Below are 22796 nucleotides of genomic sequence, written 5' to 3'. Positions count from 1 at the left end.
AGTACAACAGAATTAGCAGACACGTTCAGAGCTTACAGTCCAGTGGTGATATCGCCATGATTTCTAGGAAATGCACCCCAAACCCCCAAAACACTGACCTATTTTGCCACTGGTTGAAATGCAGCGTGGCTTAGTGGAAACAGCCCGGGCTTGGGAGTCAGAGGTCATGGGTTCTAATCCAGACTCCTCCACTTATGAGCTGTGTGACTTTGGGCAAGTCACTTAACTTCTCTGGGCCTCAGTTACCTCATCTGTAAAATGGGGATCGACTGTGAGCCCCACGTGGGACAACCTGATTACCTTGTATCAACCCCAGCGCTTAGAACAGTGCTTTGCACATAGTAAGTGCTTAACAAATAACATTATTATTATTATTACTGGTGGCCTAAACCCCCTTCCAAGTTCTTCCTCCCAAGAGAGCAGACAGCTGATTTAGCAGCAGCTGCTGCTGTCATGTGACTCTGGAAGGAGGATCCCAGTGATTTCCCTTTCCTCCCCTCCTTCCCCCCAACCAGCTTTCCCTCCCTAGATCTCATTCCAACTCTGGGGAAGAGAAACAGCTAGCCCTCTGTAAACAAGTTTCAGGAGAGGGAGGCTGGGAACAGTGCTAGTGCATTAAGAAATCCCTCACCAAAATGCCTGAAACAGACTCATTCTGCTGTTAGCTTGCAAAAACTCGCTTCCCTCTGAGTTCTGAAGTTTTTGCAACGTTTCTTAACCTCAGAGAGCAGGAGTAGCCTTTCTGTGATTTCCGGGCTAGAACAGGAAACTTTGGTTCTAAGGCATCCGGACAGTGTGGTTTCAGGATTCAGGAGGGGTGAAAGCCCCCTTTTCTTGCCATTGTCTGCACTCAGGCTAGAGAATTGAAGGAGCACTGCAGCTCCTGGAAGAAGATCCAAAGCCTTCAGAGCCCTGGTCTCTGCAGAGGTTCACCGAAAACCGTGCAGGCTAGCTTATCTCGGCTCCTTGGACTCCCTCTCTCTTATCCCGAGACCTTTTCCCTCTCTTTCTGCTGACTGCATCTAGGGAGTGAGTTGGAGCATTGCTCAAGAAATTAATCAGTGACCGGGTTGGGCCTGGCTCAGGGCTGAAAGAGGCCTGTCATTCGAACTGCCGCCTGGACTGTCAGCCCCTCCAAGCTCAACCGTTGCTTGCTGCCTCTACCCAGCCCAGCCATGGGGTGCTGGGGCTTGTTCCTCGCCCTCCTGTGCTGCCTTGGGGTCTCTGGCCAGCTCTGTGGTGAGTACCCCCATTTTCTACCTTATAGCCCTCACCCGCGTACCGTCCTCCCCAACCCTCTCATTGAGAAGAAGCGTGACTTAGTGGGTAGAGCACGGCCTGGGTGTCAGAAGGACCTGGGTTCTAATGCCGACTCTGCCACTTGTCTGCTCTGGGATGTTGGGCAAGTCATTTCCCTTCTCTGGGCCTCAGTTACCTCATCTGGAAAAAATGGGGATTAAGAGTGGGAGCCCAATGTGGGACAGGGACTGTGTCCAACCTGATTAAGTTGTATCTACTCCTAGAACAGTGCTTGACACAAAGTAAGCCTTTAACAAGTACCATAATTAGTATTATTATTATGACCAGTGAAAACTGGTCAGGTCACTAATAAATCCTCAGAGGAATCAGCTGTAAAATTCATTCAATCGTATTTATTGAGCGCTTACTGTGTGCAGAGCACTGTACTAAGGGCTTGAAAAGTAGAATGAACCCATTCCCCGTTACGGCTTCCTTCTCTTACTCCCCTGAGAACCAGAGGCTGGTAGTATATGAAATCTCTCTGGTTTGCACTCATTCATTCATTCAATCATATTTACTGAGCGCTTAATTGTGTGCAGAGCACTGTACTAAGCACTTGGGAGAGTACAATAATAATGTTGGTATTTGTTAAGTGCATACTATGTGCAGAGCACTGTTCTAAGTGCTGGGGTGGATACAGGGTAATCAGGTTGTCCCCCGTGGGACTCACAGTTAATCCCCATTTTACAGATGAGGTAACTGAGGCACAGAGAAGTTAAGTGACTTGCCCACAGTCACACAGCTGGCAAGTGGCCGATCAGGGATTCGAACCCATGACCTCTGACTCCCAAGCCCGTGCTCTTTCCACTGAGCCACGCTGCTTCTCTAATAATAATGGTACTTGTTAAGCACTTACTATGTGCCAAGCACCGTTCTAAGCGCTGGGGCAGATGCAAATTAATCAGGTTGGACACAGTCCCTGTCCCACATTCAATAGTATTTATTGAGCGCTTACTATGTGCAGAGCACTGAACTAAGCGCTTGGAATGTACAAATCGGTAACAGATAGAGACAGTCCCTGCCCTTTGACGGACTTACAGTCTAATCAGGGGAGACAGACAGACAAGAACTGTGGCAATAAATAGAATCAAGGGGAGGTTCACACTCTGATCCCCATTTTACAAATGAGGTAACCGAGGCTCAGAGAAGTTAAGTGACTTGCTCTAAGTCCCACAGCAGACATGTGGTAGACTGGAATTAGAACCCAGGTCCTTCTGACTCCAGGCCCGTGCTCTACCCATTGAGCCACACTGTTTCTCAAAATGCAGAATAAACAGATACTTTCCCTGCCCATAATGAGTTTACAGTCTAGAGGTGGAGAGACAGACATTAATATAAATTAAATTACAGATATGTATATAGGTGTTGTGGGATGGGAGGGGGGGATGACTGTCATGCTCCACTGCGCAGAAAACAACAATCACTGGTATTTATTGAGCTCTTACTGGGTGGAGAGCAACTGTACTAAGTGCTTAGAAAAGTATGAGCTAACAGTTAGTAGGCATCAACTTCAGAGTGTCAAGGGCTGTGAGGAAGGGGACCAGAAGGAGTGCGGGGGCATATACAGTACAGTGCTTGGAGCATAATTGTGATATTTGGTGTTTTCTATATGCCAGGAAACACTTCCCCATCCCCACGCCTCCTCCTCATGGTCTTTCAGTCAGGGATATCCATACCCCAAATATGATCTTGCCATTTACTCGCTGTCATTGGGATCCTGGGACCCTGACTCCAGAACTAAAGCTTTCTCTGAGAACCTGGTTGGTGGGTTGTTTGTGTTTTGGGGGGTAGAGGAGGGTGGTTAAGCCACTTTAATCCCTGAACACTCACATTATTAAGAAGAATTCTTTCTTCTCTGGCCTTTCTTGTTTCTCCAAAAAACTAATGATATATCCCTCTCATTTCTGCTTCTTCCCATGTTTCACCCTGCTGCCCAGATCATTTTTCTACTAAACCACTGAGTCCATCTTTCTCCACTCCTCAAGAACCTCCGGTGGTGCCCAATTACCTCCGCATCAAACCGAAATTCTTTGACATTGACTTTAAAGCACTCATTCACCTTGCCTGCTCCTACTTTACCTCACTGCTTTCCTACTACAACCCAGCTTGCACATTTTGCTCATTTAATGCCAGGCTATTCACTGTATCTCAATTTCATCTATCTCACCACTGACCTCTTGCTGACGTCCTGCCTCATATCTGACAATCTACCTCCCCACCTTCAAAGCATTATTAAAAGCACATCTTCTCCAAGAGACCTTTCCCGACTAGGTTTACATTTCCTTTTTTCCCACAGCCTTCTGCCTCACCCTTACACTTGGATTTTCTCCCTTTATTCACCCTTCCCTCAGCCCCACAACACTTACGTACATATCCACGATGTCTTTATATTAATGCCGTTTGCCCCCTCTAGACTATGAGCAGGGAGCGGGTCTAGTCAGTCAATCGTATTTATTGAGTTCTTACTGTGTGCAGAGCACTCTACTAAGCGCTTGGGAGAATACAATATAACAATAAACAAACACATTCCCTGCCCAAAGCAAATTAATTCCATTGTATGCTCCCAAGCGTTTCCTACAGCACTGCACATAGTAAGTGCTCAAGAAATACAATTAATTGACTGAACTTGATGAGAGAGAGAGTATGTGTGTGTTTGTGTGTACTGACGGATGCTGGCTGTGGCTTGAGAACTTGGGGACGTCTGGCAGAATCATAACTGTTGAATTTATTAAACACTTACTAGTGAAGCAATGTGGCCTACTAGATAGAGCAGCTGCCTGTGAGTCAGGGGTCCCGGGTTTTAATTCTGGCTTCATCACTTGACTGCTGTGTGACTTTGGACAAGCCAGTTAACTTCTCTGAGCCTCAATTCTTCATCTGCAAAATGGGGATTGAATACCTGTTCTCCCACCTACTTGGACTCATGTGGGACCTAATTATCTTGTTTCTAGCCCAGTGCTTAGTACAGTGCTTGGAGCATAATTGTGATATTTGGTGTTTCCTATATGCCAGGCACTGCACTAAGCACTGTGGAAGATACAAGATAATCAGGTTTGTCACAGTCCCTGTCCCACCTGGGGTCTCAGAGTCTTAATCCCCATTTTACAGATGAAGTAACTGAGCCACAGAGAAGTTAAGTGACTCGCCCTAGGTCACACAGCAGAGAAGTGGCTTCATTCATTCAATTGTATTTAATGAGCACTTACTGCATGCAAAGCACTGTACTAAGTGCTTGGAGAGAGTACAATACAAGAACAGACACTTTTCTTCCCCTCAACAAACTTACCGTCTTGGAAGAGTATTCATTCATTCAATCAAATTTATTGAGCGCTTACTATATGCAGAGCACTGTACTAAGCACTTTGAAAGTAATGAAAGCCCACCTTCTCCAGGAGGCCTTCCCAGACTGAGCCTCCTTTTTCCTCCGCCCCTCCTCCCCTCCCCACCACCCCTACTCCCTTCTTCTGCTCTACCCACCTCCCCGCCCCTCAGCACTTATGTATACATGTACATATTTATTATTCTATTTATTTTATTAATGATGTGTATATAGCTATAATTCTATTTATTTTGATGCTATTGATGCCTGTCTACTTGTCGGTCTCCCCGCTTCTAGACTGTGAGCCTGTTGTTGGGTACGGATCATCTCTATCTCTTGCTAAATTGTACTTTCCAAGTACTTAGTACAGTGCTCTGCACTCAGTAAGTGCTCAATATATACGATTAAATGAATGAATACAATTCAGCAAATAGTGAGAGACAATCCCTGTCCACACTGGGTTTACAGTTTAACAGAGCTGGTATATATGTTCCCTGCCCACAGACCCAAGTTAGTTCATTCATTCAATTAAATCATGTTTATTGAGCACTTTCTGAGGGCAGAGCACTGTACTAAGTGCTTGGGAGAGTCCAATACAATGAGAAACAGACACATTCCCTGCCCACAATGAGCTTTCAGGCTAGAGAGTGTAGAGATGAAGTACTGGGGATCCTCACTGGTCTGGGAGTCCTTCGTTCCCCACGTGGATGATCTGACCTTGGATAGCACAGCGGGTGTCAGGAGAAAGGACGGGGGCCTGACTTATTGTTCTGTCTCTTTAAGAAATCAAAATCCACGACAGACATTTGGTGGACCTGTGGGACCGGCAGCTGTTGACCTGGCTGGACTCTCACTCTCCTGCCCAGCTAAATCCCAGCATCTACGTGGGATTCTTCCTCTCTCAGCCACACCACCGCCATGCAGACAAAGAGGCTCTCTACCTGGAGAAGCTTATGGTCCATTACCAGCGGAGCAGCAGGTGATGTTACCTTACTCCTTCCCTTTCCACTGAGTGACAGCATTCTGCAATCAATCATATTTATTGAGTGCTTATTGTGTGCAGAGCACTGTACTAAGCGCTTGGGAGAGTACAGTATAACACACACACTCCCCTGCCCACAACAAGCGTACAGTGCACCAGCCAATTAGAGTACATCTGGACGTCACTTTCTTTTCTTCTAAAAATACCCTGAAATTCATATCATCTGGAAATCTCTATTACTAAAAGAACCTTATAACTCCATTATATCTTTCACATAGACGTTTACTAGCTTACAAAAAAATGAAATCGCTCCCCGATGTTGCAAAAATCGAATATCCATCAATGAAGGATTACTTGTTTATGACATAAAGTACCACAGCTTAAATTTAAGGACATACAATGCGTTCTTTTGGCAATATAAAAAGAATAAGTTCCAAAGAGTTGTTTATCACTGTTTAAATATATGTGCACTTATGTATACACAAAGGAAGTGCTCAGTATATACCATTGAAGATGATGATTCAATCATATTTGAGTGCCTACTGTATGCAGAGCACTGTACTAAGCACTTATGATGATGGTAATGATGAGTAGCATGGGCATGGGAGGTGGGCTACCAGCTAGAGCTCATTTGGAAGAGCAGTTAGACCAGCTAAGAGTCCCTAGGAGTTGGGAGGAATTAGTGTTCCCAGCAAAGTAGAAGAGAGTTGGTGCTATTGCTGAATGCATCAGAGAAAGCTGGCACCCTCTTAATTACCTCTGTGTGAATAATAATAATGGTATTTAAGTGCTTCCTATGTGCCAAGGACTGCTCTAAGCACTGAAGTAGATACCAGGTTATCAGGTTGGATACAGTCCCTGTCCAGGTTATCAGGTTGGATACAGTCCCTGTCCCACGTGGGACTCACAGTCTTAATTCCCATTTTACAGATGAAAGAACTGAGACAAAGAGAAGTAAAGTGTGTAGTAAAGAGAAGTAGAGAAGCAGCATGGCTTAGTGGAAAGACCCCGGAGCTTGGGTGTCCAGGGGACGTGGGTTCTAATCCCGGCTCCACCTTTTGTCTGTTGTGTGACCTTGGGCAAGTCACTTAACTTCTCTGGGCCTCAGTTCCCTCATCTGTAAAATGGGGATTAAGACTGTGAGCCTCAGGTGGGACAACCTGATTACCCTGTACCTACTCCAGCTCTTAGAACAGCGCTCGGCACATAGTAAGCGCTTAACAAATACCAACAATATTAAAGTGAGTTGCCCAAGGTCATACAGCAAAGTGGCTGATCTGGGATTATTCAATTGTATTTATTGAGTGCTTAATGTGTGCAAAGCACTGCAAGCACTTGGGAGAGTACAGTTTAACAACAAACAGACATATTTCCTGACCACAGTGAGCTCACAGTCTAGAGGGCGGGACAGACAGGAATATAAATAAATGAATTACAGATATATTTATAAGTGCTGTGGGAATGGGGGAAGATGAATGAAGGAGCAAGTAAGAGTGGCGCAGAAGGGAGTGGAGGAGAGGAGAGGAGGGCTTAGTCAGGGAAGGCTTCTTGGAGGTGATGGGCCAGTGGGGGTGAAGTGGAGGAGAGCAATTATCTGATATGAGGAGGGAGGACATTCCAGGCCAGAGGGAGGATGTGGACTAGAGGTCAGCGGCGAAATAGACGAGATTGAGGCACATTGAGAAGGTTGGCATTAGAGGAGCGAAATGTGCAGGCTAGGAGAGTAGCGAGGTGAGGTAGGAAGGGGCAAGGTGCTTTAAAGCCAGTGGTGAGGAGTTTTTGATGCGAAGGTGGGTGGGCAATGACTGGAGTTTCCCAAGGAGTGGGAAACGGTCTGAACGTTTTTGAAAAATGATTAGGGCAGCATATTGGAGTATGGACTGGAGTGGGGAGAGACCGGAAGCTGGGAGGACAGCAAGAAGGCTGATGCAGTTATGCAGGCGGGATAGGATGAGTGATTGTATTAACATGGTAGGAGTTTGGATGGAGAGGAAAGGGCAGATTTTGGTGTTATTGTGATTCTAGCACTGAGAGGATTTAGTGATGGCTTGAATACGTGGGTGGAACGAGAGAGAGGAGTCGAGGATAATACCAAGGTTATGGCTTGTGAGACAGGATGGTGGTGCCGTCAAAAGTGATGGGAAACTGAGCCGGAGGACAGGGTTTGAGTGGGAAGATAAGATTAGAACCCAGGACCTTCTGGATCCCAGGCCTGTGCTCTATCCACTAGGCCATGCTGCTTCTCAATTACCACTGTGTGAAACTTTAGTAGAACCTGCAGGGTGAAGAACTGAATATTGAATTTTGAGGACATAGAGCTAGAAGAGATGAAAAAGGAAACCAAAATGATCACCATTCGTATGCAGAAAGGCTAGGAGGTACTTTAAACACTTCATATTCAACCCACCCTCAGCCTCACAGTACTTAGGTATATAGCCATAATTTATTTATATTAATGTCTGTTTCATCCTCTAGGCGGTAAGCTCCTTGTGGGCAGGGAATGTATCTACCAGCTCTGTTATATGGCACTCTCTCAGGCACTCAGTACAATATTTTGCACACAGTAAGCGCTCAATAAATGCCTGTGATTGACTAGACTTAAGGTTGAAAGGGACTTGATTGAAGTGTACAAAACTATCAAAGGTGTGGAGGAGAAACGTGGAATTGTGGATCCCTAACCTCCAGCACATTGAGGATGACAGGCTGCCAGGTGAAGCTCTAGGGTGATAGGTTCAGAACAAACCAAAGAAAATATTTCTCCTCGCTGGAAGTAAGCATATAGAATTTATCTTATGGAATTGTGCAATTAGAAGGAAAGGTTGGGTGTTTTAGAAGGTATATCTGTAACTGAGTCTGAACGTTAAGGAGGGCATCCATTACCCTGTTCCGGTCTACCTCCTCTGTGGCCTCTGTCAGACAGGTTAATGAACAGGATGGGTCACTTGCTATGCCTGGAATGACATTTTCTCGCATTTGGAGAGAGGACCTTTTCGGCCTCTGTCCCCATTTGATCCCACCCTTCTCCTACAAGGATATTCTATTCAACTCATTCTTCTTTTTCTTCTCCCTCTATGAAGATGGGTAGATCAATTGTGTTATTTTGTTTTTGTTTTGTTTCTAATTGTGATAATTGTTAACTGTATCTATTGAGCACCTACTATATGAAAGGTGCTTGTCTTATGCCGCCAAGTCGTTTCTGACCCATCCATCTACAATCATTCTGGTTGTGTTTCCAAAGAGCTTTCTCGGTAAAATCCGGAAGTAGTTTACCATTGCCGCCTTCCACGCAGTAAACTTGAGTCTCCACCCTTGACTCTCTCCCTTGCCACTGCTGCCCAGCACAGGGGAGTTTTGACTTGTAGCAGATTGCCTTCCCCTCGCTAACGAGTGCCCAAGCTAGGAATGGAAAGGGTAGGCCTCTGCTGACTTTCCCTCCTGTAGCCAAGGCTGGTAGAGTACTGGAAACTCCAGGTGTGACCCCGAGAGGGAATTGGGTACTAGGAAAAGAAAAAGAAGAAATCTAACACTGGTCCCTTCTTTTGAGGATCTTACTGTCTGATAAGCCAACATAAAGGGACAGGACATTAGTTAAAAGAGCAAAAAGAAACTATAAATAAGAAAGACAAGAGGATAAATTGATGACAAACAGCTAAGAGCACAGTCAGTCGATTATATTTGTCAATCGTATTTTTTGAGCACATATGGTGTGCAGAGCACTGTACTAAGCACTTGGGAGCGTACCATGGTGTGAAAGAACGCGGGCCTGGAAGTCAGAAGCAACTGGTTATGTGACCTTGGGCTTAGTTTCTCAGTGCCTCAGTTATACCCCTTCTGTAAAATGGGGATTAAGACTGTGAAACCCATGTGGGACCGACCGGGACTGTGTCCAACCTGATTAGCTTGTATTCACCCCAGTGTTTAGAACAATCCTTGACATAAAGTAAGCGCTTAACAAATACCATTTTTATTATTACTATTTGGGCCCTAGTGGGGTGGGAATCTAGGGTAGCAGAATGAGCTGGCCCAAGTGGCTCGCAGAAGTTCTTTTGCTTCTGAGGCTACTGCTCATCTCCCGGGCTCTGAGCCAAAGCGTCGCTACGGAACTGGCTTGGAGCACAGCTTCACAGAAGAGCCAGGTAGGGAGTGTGGCAAAAGCAGACAACTTCCACATCTCTGACTCACCCCTGCCCTCTTCATCCCAAACTCTCTAGTCCATCCTTGAACCGCCCCCCCCCCCCCAGCACCTTCATCCTCTGAACTGGGAGCTCATCCTCTAGACTCTAAGCTCCCTGTGGGCAGGGAATATGTCTGTTTATCGTTGCATTGTACTCTCCCAAGCTCTTAGAGAAGTGCTCTGCACACAGTAAGCGCTCAGTAAATATGACTGACTAATTAGACAGTAGGGCAGGGGTCATGTTTACTAATTCTGTGGTAGAGCCCAAGCGTTAAGTAAAATGCACTGCACACGGTGTTTAATAAGTACTAATGATGAATCAATTAATCCAGTCTTGCCCACAGGGAACTCACCAGCTATCAGGTAGGACCGGCAGGAGGGAAATGAATCAGAGCACGGAAAAATAGAGAAAATACACCAACCGAATGGAGGTTGATAGCAAAATATGATTTCTTTTTGGGCAAATAATGTGTCTACCAACTTTTTTGTCTTGTACTCTCCCAAGTGCCTAGTACAGTGCTCAGCACAAAGTAGGTGCTCAATAAATACCAATGATTGAAAAAATGTACCAGGTCGTTTCCAGTTTAGGCTCTGGGCGAACCTTTTGGGTGAGAAACTGCCCTGACTTGCCAGAAGAAGCAGCCTGGTCTATTGGATAGAACACAGGCCTGGGAATCAAAGGACCTGGGTTCTAATCCCAGCTCCGCCACCGGTCTGCTGTGTGACCTTGGGCAAGTCACTTCAGTTCTCTGGTCCTCAATACCCTGATCTGTAAAAATGGGGATGAAGACCGTGAACCCCATGTGTCCAACCTGATTAGCCTGTATCTACCGCAGCACAGAGTGAGCGCTTAACCAATAGCATAAAAAAAATCTGAGCGGGGGCTTCTGCCCCCTTCCCCGCTCTACTTTCTTTGTTAATAATAATAATGATGTTGGTATTTGTTAAGCACTTACTGTGTGCAGAGCACTGTTCTAAGCGCTGGGGTAGACACAGAGGAATCAAGTTGTCCCACGTGGGGCTCACAGTCTTAATCCCCATTTTACAGATGAGGTAACTGAGGCACAGAGAAGTTAAGTGACTTGCCCACAGTCACACAGCTGACAAGTGGCAGAGCCGGGATTCGAACCCATGACCTCTGATTCCAAAGCCCGTGCTCTTTCCACTGAGTCATGTTGTTCCTGTGGGGAGTAGAGTCTCTGCAGGTCTTCCTGGGGACATGGGGCCTTGGGTTGTCCGGGCAAGAGGGGCCCAGGGCCAGGAGAGCCTCAAAGCTGATTTTCAGCTTTTTGGTGCTGGAAGCTCAGTCGGGGCAAGGCCCATGTCTTTGGTTTATCATGTAGTTCAAGCCCCCCGAGGAGGGCCGCGGACCCTGGAGGTGCTCAGTAAATACCCAGCAGAGATGCCGCAGGAGCTGACTGAGCCCCAGTAGGTCTCCCCGTCTAGACCGTAAGCTTGTTGTGGACAGGGAATGCGACTGTTACATGGGACTCTCTGGAGAGTTTAGTGCAGTGCTCCGCACACAGTGAGCGCTCAATAAATAGGATTGAGTGACTGACACAGGAAAAGCTGGGCAGGTTTCTATTAGCAGTAGTACTGCAGTCCACCAGGGGGCACTCTCCCATAGCTCTTAGCTAGACTTGTAGCGTTGTTAAAGGACATTGAGGATAAAAATAATGTTCAATTCATTCAATAGTATTTATTAAGCGCTTACTAAGTGCAGAGCACTGTACTAAGCGCTTGGAATGTACAAATCGGTAACAGATAGAGACAGTCCCTGCCCTCTGACGGGCTTACAGTCTAATCGGGGGAGACGGACAGACAAGAACAATAGCAAGAAATAGAATCAAGGGGATGAACATCTCATTAAAACAATAGCCAATAAATAGAATTAAGGCGATGTACATTTCATTAATAAATAGGGTAATGAAAATATATATACAGTTGAGCAGACAATGTTGGTATTTGTTAAGCGCTTACTACGTGCAGAGCACTGTTCTGAGCGCTGGGGGAGATACAGGGGAATCAGGTTGTCCCACGTGAGACTCCCAGTTAATCCCCATTTTACAGAGGTCCCTGAGGCCCAGAGAAGTGAAGTGACTTGCCCACAGTAACACAGCTGACAAGTGGCAGAAGCGGGATTCGAACCCATTACCTCTGACTCCCAAGCCCAGGCTCTTTCCACTGAGCCACGCTGCTTCTCTGTAATTTTAGTTAACTTCTATATAAAGGGGAAGTTTAATGTTAATATTTGCTAATTCTGGGTCAAACCATCATTTCTTCCCTTCTCCGCCTTTCTCTCCTACTTTCTCTCCATCTCTCTTTTTCTTGGGAAGCAACGTGGCCTAGTGGTTAGAGCACGGGCTTGGGAGTCAGAAGGACCTGGGTTCTAATCCCAGCTCCTCCACATGTCTGCTGTGTGACCTTGGGCAAGTCACTTAACTTCTCTGGGCCTCAGTTACCTCATCGGTATAATGGGGAATATGACTATGAATACGAGGGGCGGGGTGTGGTTTGAGGCTTTGGGGAAGCCGGACGGAGGGTGGGGGGCAGATGCGGATGACCTGAAGAGGGTCCAGCGAAATGCAATGAAAGTGGTTGGAAAATCAGTCCCAGGGGCAAAAGATAAAAAGAAATTGGGTTTGTTTAGCCTGGAGAAGTGGCTAAGGGAATACTTAATAACTGCCTTCAGGGGACTGAAAAAGTGTTTCTGAGAGGAGGCTGACCAGTTGCCTGAACAAGAGGAAGTGATCTTAAATCAAAAGGAGGGGAGCTCTTAGTTGGGAATATTACCTAACTCTGGAATGTAAACTCACTGTGGGCGGAGAATGTGTCTATTTATTGGTATATTGTACTCTCCCAAGTGCTTAGCACAGTGGTGTGCACAAAATAAGCCTTCAATAAATATGATTGAGTGTGAGCCCCATGTGGGACAGGGACTGTGACCAACCTGATTAACTTGCATCCACCCCAATGCTTAGAACAGTGCTTGGCACATGGTAAGCACTTAACAAGTACCATATTTATTATTAATTATTATTGGTTGGTGTCTCTCCTTCTCAGTCTTTCCCCCTGCAATTGTAGGGCCTCTACTGGTTCAGTTTTTGTTACTTCGGGAAGCAACAGGACTTAGCGGAAAGCGCCCGGGCCTGGGAATCAGAGGACCCAGATTCTAATCCTGGCTCTGCCACTGTCCTGCTGGGTGACCTAGGGAAAGTCACTTAACTTCTCTGTGCCTTAGTTCTTTCATCTGTAAAATGGAGATTCAAGACCTGTTCTCCCTCCTACTTAGACTACAAGCCCCTCATGAGATCTGATTGTCTTGTATCTACCCAAATGCTTAGCGTGGTGTAGTAGAGAGAGCTCGGGCCTGGGAGTCAGAAGGTAATGGGTTCTAATCCTGGCTCTGCCACTTGTCTGCTGTGTGACTTCGGGCAAGTCACGTAACTTCTCCTTGCCTCAGTTACCTCACTTGTAAAATGAGGATCAGGAGTGTGAGCCCCACCTGGGGCAGGGTCTGGATCCAACCGATTTCCTTGCACCCATCCCAGTGTTTAGTTCAGTGCCTGGCACATAGCGCTTAACAAATACCATTATTATTATTATTATTATTATTATTAGAATAAGCACTTTAAAAATACCACAATTATTAATTATCTCCCTCTCCCCCAACCCAAAAAAGGGCTGTGGTGGAGTCAGGGGGTGGACTCTCACTGTTTGTGATTTGGCTTGTCCTAGTTTTGCCGCCGATGGCCAGAAGCCCAACATTGGCCAGCTGGCCCTGTATTTCTTAGCCCTGCGGGCCGGCTGTGTACCCATCAGCAAGAATAAAGGAAATACCTTGGTGACTCAACTAAAGGGCCACTTGGAAGAAGCCCAGAAGCAGATCGGTAAGGGAGAGGGGGAAGAGTGTGCGTCATGGGACAGGTGGTGTGGGGGAGATGAGGGAAGAGGATAAGAGGTTAGAGAAGCAGCATGGCCTAGTGGATAGAGCACCGGCCCTGGGCGTCAGAAAGATCTGGGTTCCGATCCCTGCAGTGCCGTTGGTCTGCTGTGTGACCTTGGGCAAGTCACTTCACTTCTTTGTGCCCCAGTGACCTCATCTGTAAAATGGGGATTAAGGCCGTGAGCCCCACGTGGGACAAACTGATTACCTTGTATCTACCCCAGTCCTTAGAACAGTGCTTGGCACATAGTAAGTACTTAACAAATACCATCATTATTATTATTATTATTATTACTTCACTTCTCTGGGCCTCAGTTACTCTATCTGTAAAATAGGGATAAGAGTGTGATCCCCATGTGGGACAGGGCCTGTGTCCAACCTGATTAACTTGTACCTACCCTGGTGCTTAGAACAGTGCTTGGCACACAGTAAGCACTCAACAAGTACCATGATTATGAATTATTATTAGGATAGGCCAGCCCAGTCCCTGTGTGGCCCCCGAGAAGCACAAACACCCGAGGGAGTCAGAAGAGGTCAGAGTGACTGTTGGCAGCAGTTGAGGGATGGCGGAAGAGCTAGCGGGAACAGTGAGGCAGCAGTGGGGACGGCAGTGGGGCGGCCAAGGTGTGGAGAACTCGTCTTTTGAGAGATCTGGGTGAGAGCTTCCCTCAGCCTCCGCCCAGTTGGATGAGGTTAAAAAGCAGGTTGAGAAGCAGCAAGGCCTGGAGGCAAGAACTCGGACTTGGGAGTTAGAAGATCATGGGCTTCTATTCCCCGCTTCACCACTTGTCTGCTGTGTGACCTTGGGCAAGTCACTTCACTTCTCCGTACCTCCGGTATCTCATCTGTAAAATAGGGATTAAGACTGTGAGGCCCACGTGGGACAGGGACCGTGTCCAACCTGATTAGCTCGTATCTACCTCAGCACTTAGGACAGGGCTTGGCACTTAGTAAGCGCTTAACGAATACCATAATAATAATTACTGTTATAAATAGAGGCTGTCGGAGGGAGGGAGGGGAGCTGGGAGGTCTGGTGCCTGGTGGATAACCTTCCCCCGCCCCCATCCGCCTCTCCCTCGCCATCTTTCCTTCTTTCTCCTAGGCTACACTCCCAAGTGTCATTCTCCCAGGCCCCATCTTCACAAGAATTGTTTCCGCACCAACTACTACCAGTACAGCCTGGGGGTCTTGGCCTTATGTGTCCATGGCAAAGTGGTGCCAGACCACGTTGTTGAACAGCTCCTGTGTGAAGTGGAGCATTGCCAGCACTCTGTGGGTGAGTACGGGCCCTGCAACCGGGTGGTGGCTATCGCTTGCAGTGACGGCAGGGGACCCGGGGATCGGCTCCGTGTGCGTCTCTGGGCCGCGAGCCCTCATTTCCCCACAAACCTGAGGGAGCTTGGTGGCAACTCTTTCTTTTGACTCTTTGCCTCCTAGGTTCCAGTCAGACGTTTACTCGGTACCCCAGAGGTGGAGCACACATAGGTGTGGTCTAGAAACCAGGCAGAGAGCAGGAATTCTTGGCCATTCCATGGATTGGCCAGAGCCACGATCTACCATGTTCATGGCTCTGGTCTGGGGCTTGGTCTCACATCGGGACTGCTGACTGTGGCCTAGTGGATAGAGCACGGGCCTGGGAGTCAGAAGGACCTGGGTTCTAATCCCAGCTCTGCTACTTGTCTGCTGTGTGACTTTGGAGAAGTCACCTCATTTCGTTGGGCCTTAGTTCTCTCATCTGTAAAATGAGGATTATGACTGTGAGCCAACCAATTATTTCGTATCTACCCCGGTGCTTAGAACAGTGCCTGGCACAGAGAAAGTACTTAACAAATACCACAATTATTATTACTATTATTATTATTATATCTTTCAGCTCAATCTCCCTCCACCCTTCTCTCCAAACACTTTTATTTTCAGACTCCTTCAGACACAAGCTGGGAAATGAACAGAGTGGTGGGGGCTGGGGGGAGAGGCAGGAGACTGCCCAGTCTGATCCCTCATTCTGAGCTGGAGAAAAGCCTTCACTGTAGTCCCTGTGGCCCTGACCCATCGGGGGTCCCTGTCCACCTCTCAACGGTGCCCATTCCGTTCCCTGGTCGGCGATGCCCGCCGACTCCCCAGGGAGGGTTCGCAGACGCCTCCGGGTGGATTTTGTAAGTTTTTCTCCATGGCCCTCTCCCTCCCGCTCCCACCTACGTGCCAACCCTCTGCTCTCCTCCCCGTGCAGACACAGTAGCGGTGATGGGTTTAGCCTTCATCTGTCTGAAGGGTGCCAACCTCAATCCCAACCTTGACCCCAAGATGGAGGATGCCACTCAGCAGGTGGTAAAGAAGATCCTTCAAGCCCAGACCCCCGAAGGACATTTTGGGAACCTGTACAGCAGCCCCCTCGCACTGCAGGTCAGGGAAAATCTGAGACCTTCCTCTGCAGCCCTGCCTTTTGGTGGTTGGGTGCTGGGGGGGAGGTAATGCCGAGAGGGAGGGGAAGGGTGGGCGAGGGAAGGGGTCTCTGGGTGTTTCCTGGCACCTGGCGAGCCTTGAGTCTGGGGCCATCAGAGAAGCAGCATGGCGTAGTAGAGCTCAGGCTCGGGAGTCAGAAGGTCATGGCTTCTAATCCCAACTCTTCCACTTGTCTGCTCTGTGACCTTGGGCAAGTCACTCCACTTCTCTGTGCCTCAGTTATCTCATCTGTAAAAGGAGGGGTTGAGACTGCGAGCCCCACATGGGACAGGGACTGTGTCCAACTCAATTTGCTTGTATCCACCCCAGGGTTACAAGTAAAAGTCACTGCCTGGCACACAGTAAAAATATGGCTCAAAAATAGCATCATTATTAGGTAAGGCTCTCTCGTTCATGGCTCTGGTCTGTCTCCCCCGGCTAAACTGTAAGCTCCTCGAGGGCAGGGACCGGATCTACCAACCATATTGCAGTCCCCCAAGCGCTTAGTATAGTCCTCTGCACACGGTAAGCACTCAATACTCTTGATCGATCTAAGAGCAGAGGGTGGGCTGGTGTTTTCTCCATTTCCCCGCTGCCGGTTGGGTCTGGAGGGAAAGAGCCGAGGCTCCGTCGGTCAGCACATCCCCCCGGCCTCGTAGGTCCTGATGGCCGCGGAGGCGAAGGACGAGGAGTCGGCCTGCGAGAGAGCTGGGATAGCTCTAATGAGGAGCCTGCGGAACGGTGACTTCCAGAACCCTGTCACCCTGTCTCAGCTGCTGCCCGTCTTGCACCACAAGACTTACCTGGACCTGATTCCCTTTGACTGCTCAAAGGAGAAAGGTAGAGGACTGGGAGGGTGGCTCTCCAGAGAGGGGCCGGGTGGCGGGGGTCTCGGGTTGTCTGGCGGCTGGTCCCTTTCCGGAGGAACACTCTTTCCGTCCCTCCCCAGGGAAGGCAGCCGATCTCTGAGGAAATGGGAAAGGAATGGAGGGCGGTAGAGAGAAAGAGCTCATGGAGCTCACCGAAACTCTCTCTGGGTCTTGTTTCTCTCGCCTGCACGGACATGCTGGTCAGTGACCATGAAGGTCCATTTGAAGATAAAGAATGACCTGCGCGAGCCGAAGATGTTCGCCTCCAGGCACCGGCACAGCTTCACGGTCACGGTCCCCTCCGGAGCCTACCTGGAGGACGTGCTGAAGAAGGCCCAGGAGCTGGGAAAACTGACGTGAGACGCTCCTCCTGTAGCTACTCTAGGGGTTATGCTGATCCCGGGGAACTCCGAAACCCAAATGCCAGCATTCAGGAGAAACCCATGGTGGGGCTCAGCAGCGTGGTGGGGTGGATAGAGCACGGGCCTGGGATAAGAAGGTCGTGAATTCTAATCCCAGCTCTGCCACCTGTCTGCTGCTTGACTTTGAGCAAGTCACTTCACTTCTCTGGGCCTCAGTTCCCTCATCTGTCAAATGAGGATTGAGTAGAGAAGCAGCGTGGCTCAGTGGAAAGAGCATGGGCTTTGGAGTCAGGGCTCATGAGTTCGAATCCCAGCTCTGCCACTTGTCGGCTGTGTGACTGTGGGCGAGTCACTTAACTTCTCTGTGCCTCAGTTCCCTCATCTGTAAAATGGGGATTAAGACTGTGAGCCCCACGTGGGACAACCTGATTCCCCTATGTCTACCCCAGCGCTTAGAACAGTGCTCGGCACATAGTAAGCGCTTAACAAATACCAACATTATTATTATTATTAGATCGTGAGCCCTACGTGGGACAGGGACTGTGTCCAACCCGATTGGCTTGTATTCACCCCATGCGCTTAGTTCAGTACCTGGAACATAGTAAGTGTTAAATAGTCTCCACACTGTAAGCACTCAAATGCCATTTAGGGGACCTCTTTCTGGGGCCAAGTGGAGGGCAGAGAGGGGCTATGGCACCCAGGTTGTCAAGGTCAATCAATAAATCGTATTTGAGTGCTTACTATGTGCAGAGCACTGTACTAAACACTTGGGAGGGTGCAGTATAACCAAGTTGGTAGACGTGTTTCCTATCCACAAGGAGTTAAACATTAAAATCAATTACAGACATCACATTATGTTATATGCCTGGCATAATATGCGATGACATGGGCCGACAGACAAGGCTTTTTTTATTCTTTCACCGCCGGAGGGGTGGGAAGTGACCATAGGGTTCGTAGGGCTATGTTAACAGTGTCAGTGGACAGTGTTGTCTAGCTGTTGGTTTGTTTTTCTAAGATTTGTTTTCCACTCACAAGACTCCCCTGTTTTTTTCTTTTGTTTTAATGGAATTTAAACACTTACTATGTGTCGAGCAGTGTTCCAAGTGCTGGGGTAGATACGAGTTAATTAGGTTGGACCCAGTCTCTGTCCAGCATGGAGCTCATAGTCTAAGTAGGAGGGAGAACCGGAGAACTGAGGCACAGAGAAGTTAACTGACTTGCGCAAAGTCACACATCAAAAAATTGACAGAACTGGGATTAGAATCCAGGTCCTCAGACTCCCAGGCCCGTGCTGTTTCCACTAGACCACCCTGCTTCTGTAGGATCCCTCTATAACTTCCCCTCCCTCTTGGTGTGCTTCTCAAATCAGATGGACTATTCTCTTGATAGGGGTCAGGCCTTGAGAAGCAGCCTGGGCTAGTAGCTAGAGCACGGGCCTGGGAGTCAGAAGGACCTGGGTTCTAATCCCTGCTCTGCCACTTGTCTGCTGTGTGACCTTGGGCAAGTCGTTTAACTTCTCTGTGCCTCGGTTACCTCAACTGTAAAATTCATTAACTCAGTTGTATTTATTAGGAGCTTACTGTGTGCAGAGCACTGTACTAAGCACTTGGGAAAGTACAATACCACAGTAAGCAGTGACATTCCTTGCCCACAATGAGCTCACGGTCTAGAGAGGGGGGAGAGACATCAATATAAGTAAATAAAATTTAAATTAAATAATAATAATGTTGGTATTTGTTAAGCGCTTACTATGTGCAGAGCACTGTTCTAAGCGCTGGGGTAGACACAAGGGAATCAGGCTGTCCCACGTGGGGCTCACAGTCTTAATCCCCATTTTACAGATGAGGGAACTGAGGCACAGAGAAGTTAAGTGACTTGCCCACGGTCACACAGCTAAGTGGCAGAGCTGGGATTTGAACCCATGGGGATTAAGGCTGTAAGCCCCATGTGAGACAGGGACTGTGTCCTTCCCGATTAACTTGTGTCTACCCCAGTGCTTAGTATAGTGCCTGACACATAGTAAACCCTTAACCACACAACCACAAAAAATCCTCCATCTCCACTCTCTTTACAACCCAGAAACTGTCCCCCTCTTCTTCCTTGGATCTCTAGAATGTAAGAAGTAAATGTGTCGAGGGAGGGGCAGGGGAGGAAGAAAACTATCATTTCGGTTTCCAGCTCACACAGGTCTCTGGGTCAGTTTAGGATTCGGCTCCCCTTCTCTTCGCTAGGTATGAAACGCAGCACACCCTGTCTGGCCCCTTCCTGACCACAGTGGAAGGGGTGAAAGCGGAGGACCGTGAATATTGGCAGCTTCTCAGCGCCTCAGGCCCAGGCCAGAACCAAGGGGTCACTCCTCTGCTCCAAGGTGAGTCCAAGGAAGCTTCTCTCTCTTCCAGCCCCCTCTCCCTGATTCATTCTGGCCAAGGGCGAGGAGAATTCTGGGCCCTGCCAGAACCACGAAATCATCCGTTAAAGCAGCAAGGAGGGACCGTGGCACCATTTCTCCCCCCACTTCCCACAATATCGGTTCCTCCCAGCTTCTACCTCTGCTCAGTTGAACCTTGCACAGGCCTTACTCAGGGGCCCGGTCGAGCCGGATCAAGCCCTAGCAGTTACGGTGCTGACTCCTGCCCGTCGCCCGGCAGGACCTCAAGCTAATTCTAGGGCCTGGCTTTGTTTAGGCCCGTTTGTGTCTTGCCCAGGTAGACTCTGAAGCTTTATCTGGTACGGCTAAGCCCTTCCCATGAATAAAAGTGCCACAGTCCCTGCCACATTCATTCAGTCATTTATTCAATCATATTTATGGAGCACTTACTGTGTGCAGAGCACTGTACTAAGCGCTTGGAAAGTACAATTCAGGCAACAGATAGAGGCAATCCCTACCCAACAATGGCCACAGTCTAGACAGCACAAGCCCCAGCCCCTGCCCATGTCAAGCTGGATGATTGCAGAAGAGTCCTGCCCGGGTCCGATATTATCGACTGAACCCCACCTGGCTCAGGTCTGGTACCAAGCTGAGGGACCCCAGAGTCTGAGCCTGGCCTAGGTCTAGTTGGGATGGGAAGAAGGCTTGAGCCACACTTCCAGACAGGAAGTCCCAGCAGTCCTCAGGGGACTACTGTGCCTGGGTGCACATAATGATAATGATTATATTTCTTTTACTCACTTGCCAAACACCGTACTAAGCACTGGGGTAAATACAAGATAATCAGGTCAGACACAGTCTGTCTCCCAGATGGGGCTTACAGATTAAGGAGGAGGAAGAACACATATTGAATATCTATTTTACAGATGAGGAAACTAAAGCACAGAGAAGTTATGACATATCCAAGGTCACACAGCAGATGAGAAATTTAGTGTCTGTCTCCCCCTCTAGACTGTTAGCTCCTTGTGCCCAGGGAACATGGCCACCAACTCTGTTGTAGAATATTCTCCCAAGCGCTTAATGCAGTGCTCTGCACACAGTAAGTGTTCAGTAAATACCATTAATTGACCAACTGATACAGGTGGTGGAGCTGAGATTAGAACGCAGGTCCCCCAACTCTTAGGTCCACGCTCTTTCCACTAGACCACACTGCTTCTCTTTGGGCGGAGGCAACAGCAGCTGCTGCCCTACTGGGCTCTTCTTGGGAAATGGCAGGGGTCACCTTGAGTCTGTCTCCAACCCAGCTGAATTTTTGGAGGCCTCATCTATGGGGCAGATTTGTTCCCTAGGCCTTATCTGGCTCAGGCCAGACTTTAGGGTGAGGCTCCTCTGCCCTGGGCTCACTTGGGAGAGCTCTAAAGTAACCCGAAGACTCCAAAGACCAGCAGTAGGCTCTGCGGGTTGGGGGCCTAATCCATCCCTCCTTCTCCTTACTCTGGCCAGACCACTGGAGAAGCCGCATGGCGTAGTGGATAGAGTACAGGCCTGGGTGTCAGAAGGCCATGGGTTCTAATCCCAGATCTGTCACTTGTCTGCAAGTCACTTCACTTCTCTGACATCATCCGTAAAATGGGGATTGAGACCGTGAGCCCCTCACGGGATAGGGACTGTGCCCGATCTGGTTTGCCTGCATCCACCCCAGCGCTTAGTACAACGCGTGGACATAGCAGTTAATAAATACCACAATTATTATTATTACTATTACTTTGAGACTCTGCCCCTATGAGAGCAGGTACTGCCTGTGTCCCCCGGGTCTGGGAGTATCCCCAGCTCTGCTCACCGTCGAGGGGGCTGTCGTCATAGGTGTGGCTGACTACAGGCCCAAGGATGAAGAGGTCGTCATTCTGCAGCTGAGTAAGTGGTAGGGCGGCTACCACGCTCCCCTTCCTAGGCCGGCCTGAGCCGCGGCCTGCATCTTCTTCGTGCCTCTGCTCTCCTCCTTCCTTCTCCCCGGAAGACCGTGGCCTGGGCCGGCAAGCACTCCTGGACACTTCTGACCTCACCGCCTCCTCCTTCCCCCAGAAGCCGTGTTTTCCCTCGGATCATCCCAAGCCGTCGGCCTTAAAAGCGATTCTGGTGGCGGCTGGGAGGGAGGGGAAGGAGACCGGTGAGCTGTGGCGCGACTGGGGTTTGGGGGACATCTGCAACTTCCTGTCCCGTGGCTGCAGCTATAACCCCTGTGAGCTCAGAGGTGGGAGATGGGAAGCGACTCCGACAGTTGATCCTCCCATCCCCAAAATACGTTGAGGTCTTTGGCTCGGTTTGAACTGTGCTGGGGCTTCCACCCCTTTCCTTGGCAGGTTATGCTACCACCTAGAAGGGAAGAATCAGGTTTAGGTGTTAACTGCCCTGCGGCCTTCCTCCGGGGAGAGGAGATGTAGTAACTCTTAGCTCTGACCCAAAGCTTCGGTGAACCCCTCCGGCGAGCCTCTCCCGCCACCGCCTTGCTACTTGTGTGCTCACAGCAATTTGCTTCAAATGAGACTTTGAGTTCTCTTTTCTCACTTGGGCCCTTGCTCCCCTGTGTCTGGAATTCTGGAAGAGTTTGCTCCTCCTCTTACTTTAGGGGAGCTTGTTCAGGCTCTGCCGTCAGGGGCAGGTAATGAATACTGTTGATGCTCGGATCAGAAGTGATTAAAGCAGTGATTTTCAAGAAATCTTTTGGCCCATTGTTTTGAATTTACTGTGTAGGTGCCTTCGACGGCACAGTGAGTCCCATCTCTCTGGGGAGGATTAGAGGTAATCGGCAACGGTGTTGGAAGACGGTAAGGGCGATGTGCTGGGGTAGAATGGGGGCGGGACCTGGATGGGTGATGGGAGAGGTGCCCTCAGCCCCGCTGTCTGACCTCTTTCTGGTCACCAGCAGCCACAGTCCTCCCCTTCTCACTGTACCTCGATCTCACTGCCGACCTCTCGCCCACATCCTGCTCCTGGCTGGGATCGCCCTTCTTCCTCATATCAGACAATTACTCTCCCCC

General features: G+C 48.8%; 1 protein-coding gene across 1 annotated transcript; it reads left to right on the top strand.

The window, feature by feature from the left end:
• Positions 1–521: 521 nt before the first annotated feature.
• TCN2 (transcobalamin 2) lies at positions 522–22475 on the top strand. Its single transcript, XM_029058106.2, has 9 exons — positions 522–1239; positions 5402–5597; positions 13513–13664; positions 14823–14996; positions 15948–16120; positions 16819–16999; positions 17234–17384; positions 19622–19758; positions 21622–22475. Exons 1-9 carry the CDS (start codon positions 1176–1178, stop codon positions 21681–21683), a joined length of 1290 nt encoding a protein of 429 aa, XP_028913939.1. The 5' UTR covers positions 522–1175; the 3' UTR covers positions 21684–22475.
• The last annotated feature ends 321 nt before the right edge of the window (positions 22476–22796 follow it).

Source organism: Ornithorhynchus anatinus, chromosome 2, assembly GCF_004115215.2.
Source record: "Ornithorhynchus anatinus isolate Pmale09 chromosome 2, mOrnAna1.pri.v4, whole genome shotgun sequence".
Taxonomy (NCBI): Eukaryota; Metazoa; Chordata; class Mammalia; order Monotremata; family Ornithorhynchidae; genus Ornithorhynchus; species Ornithorhynchus anatinus.
Note: the sequence above shows the minus strand (reverse complement) of the source record. Positions and strands in the feature narration are given on the sequence as shown.

Coding starts and splice junctions, on each gene's coding strand:
- TCN2 (XM_029058106.2), top strand. CDS start 1,176: ATGGGGTGCTGGGGCTTGTTCCTCGCCCTCCTGTGCTGCCTTGGGGTC. Junction 5,598..13,512: donor CATTACCAGCGGAGCAGCAG/GTGATGTTACCT, acceptor GGCTTGTCCTAG/TTTTGCCGCCGATGGCCAGA. Junction 16,121..16,818: donor GCAGCCCCCTCGCACTGCAG/GTCAGGGAAAAT, acceptor CCGGCCTCGTAG/GTCCTGATGGCCGCGGAGGC.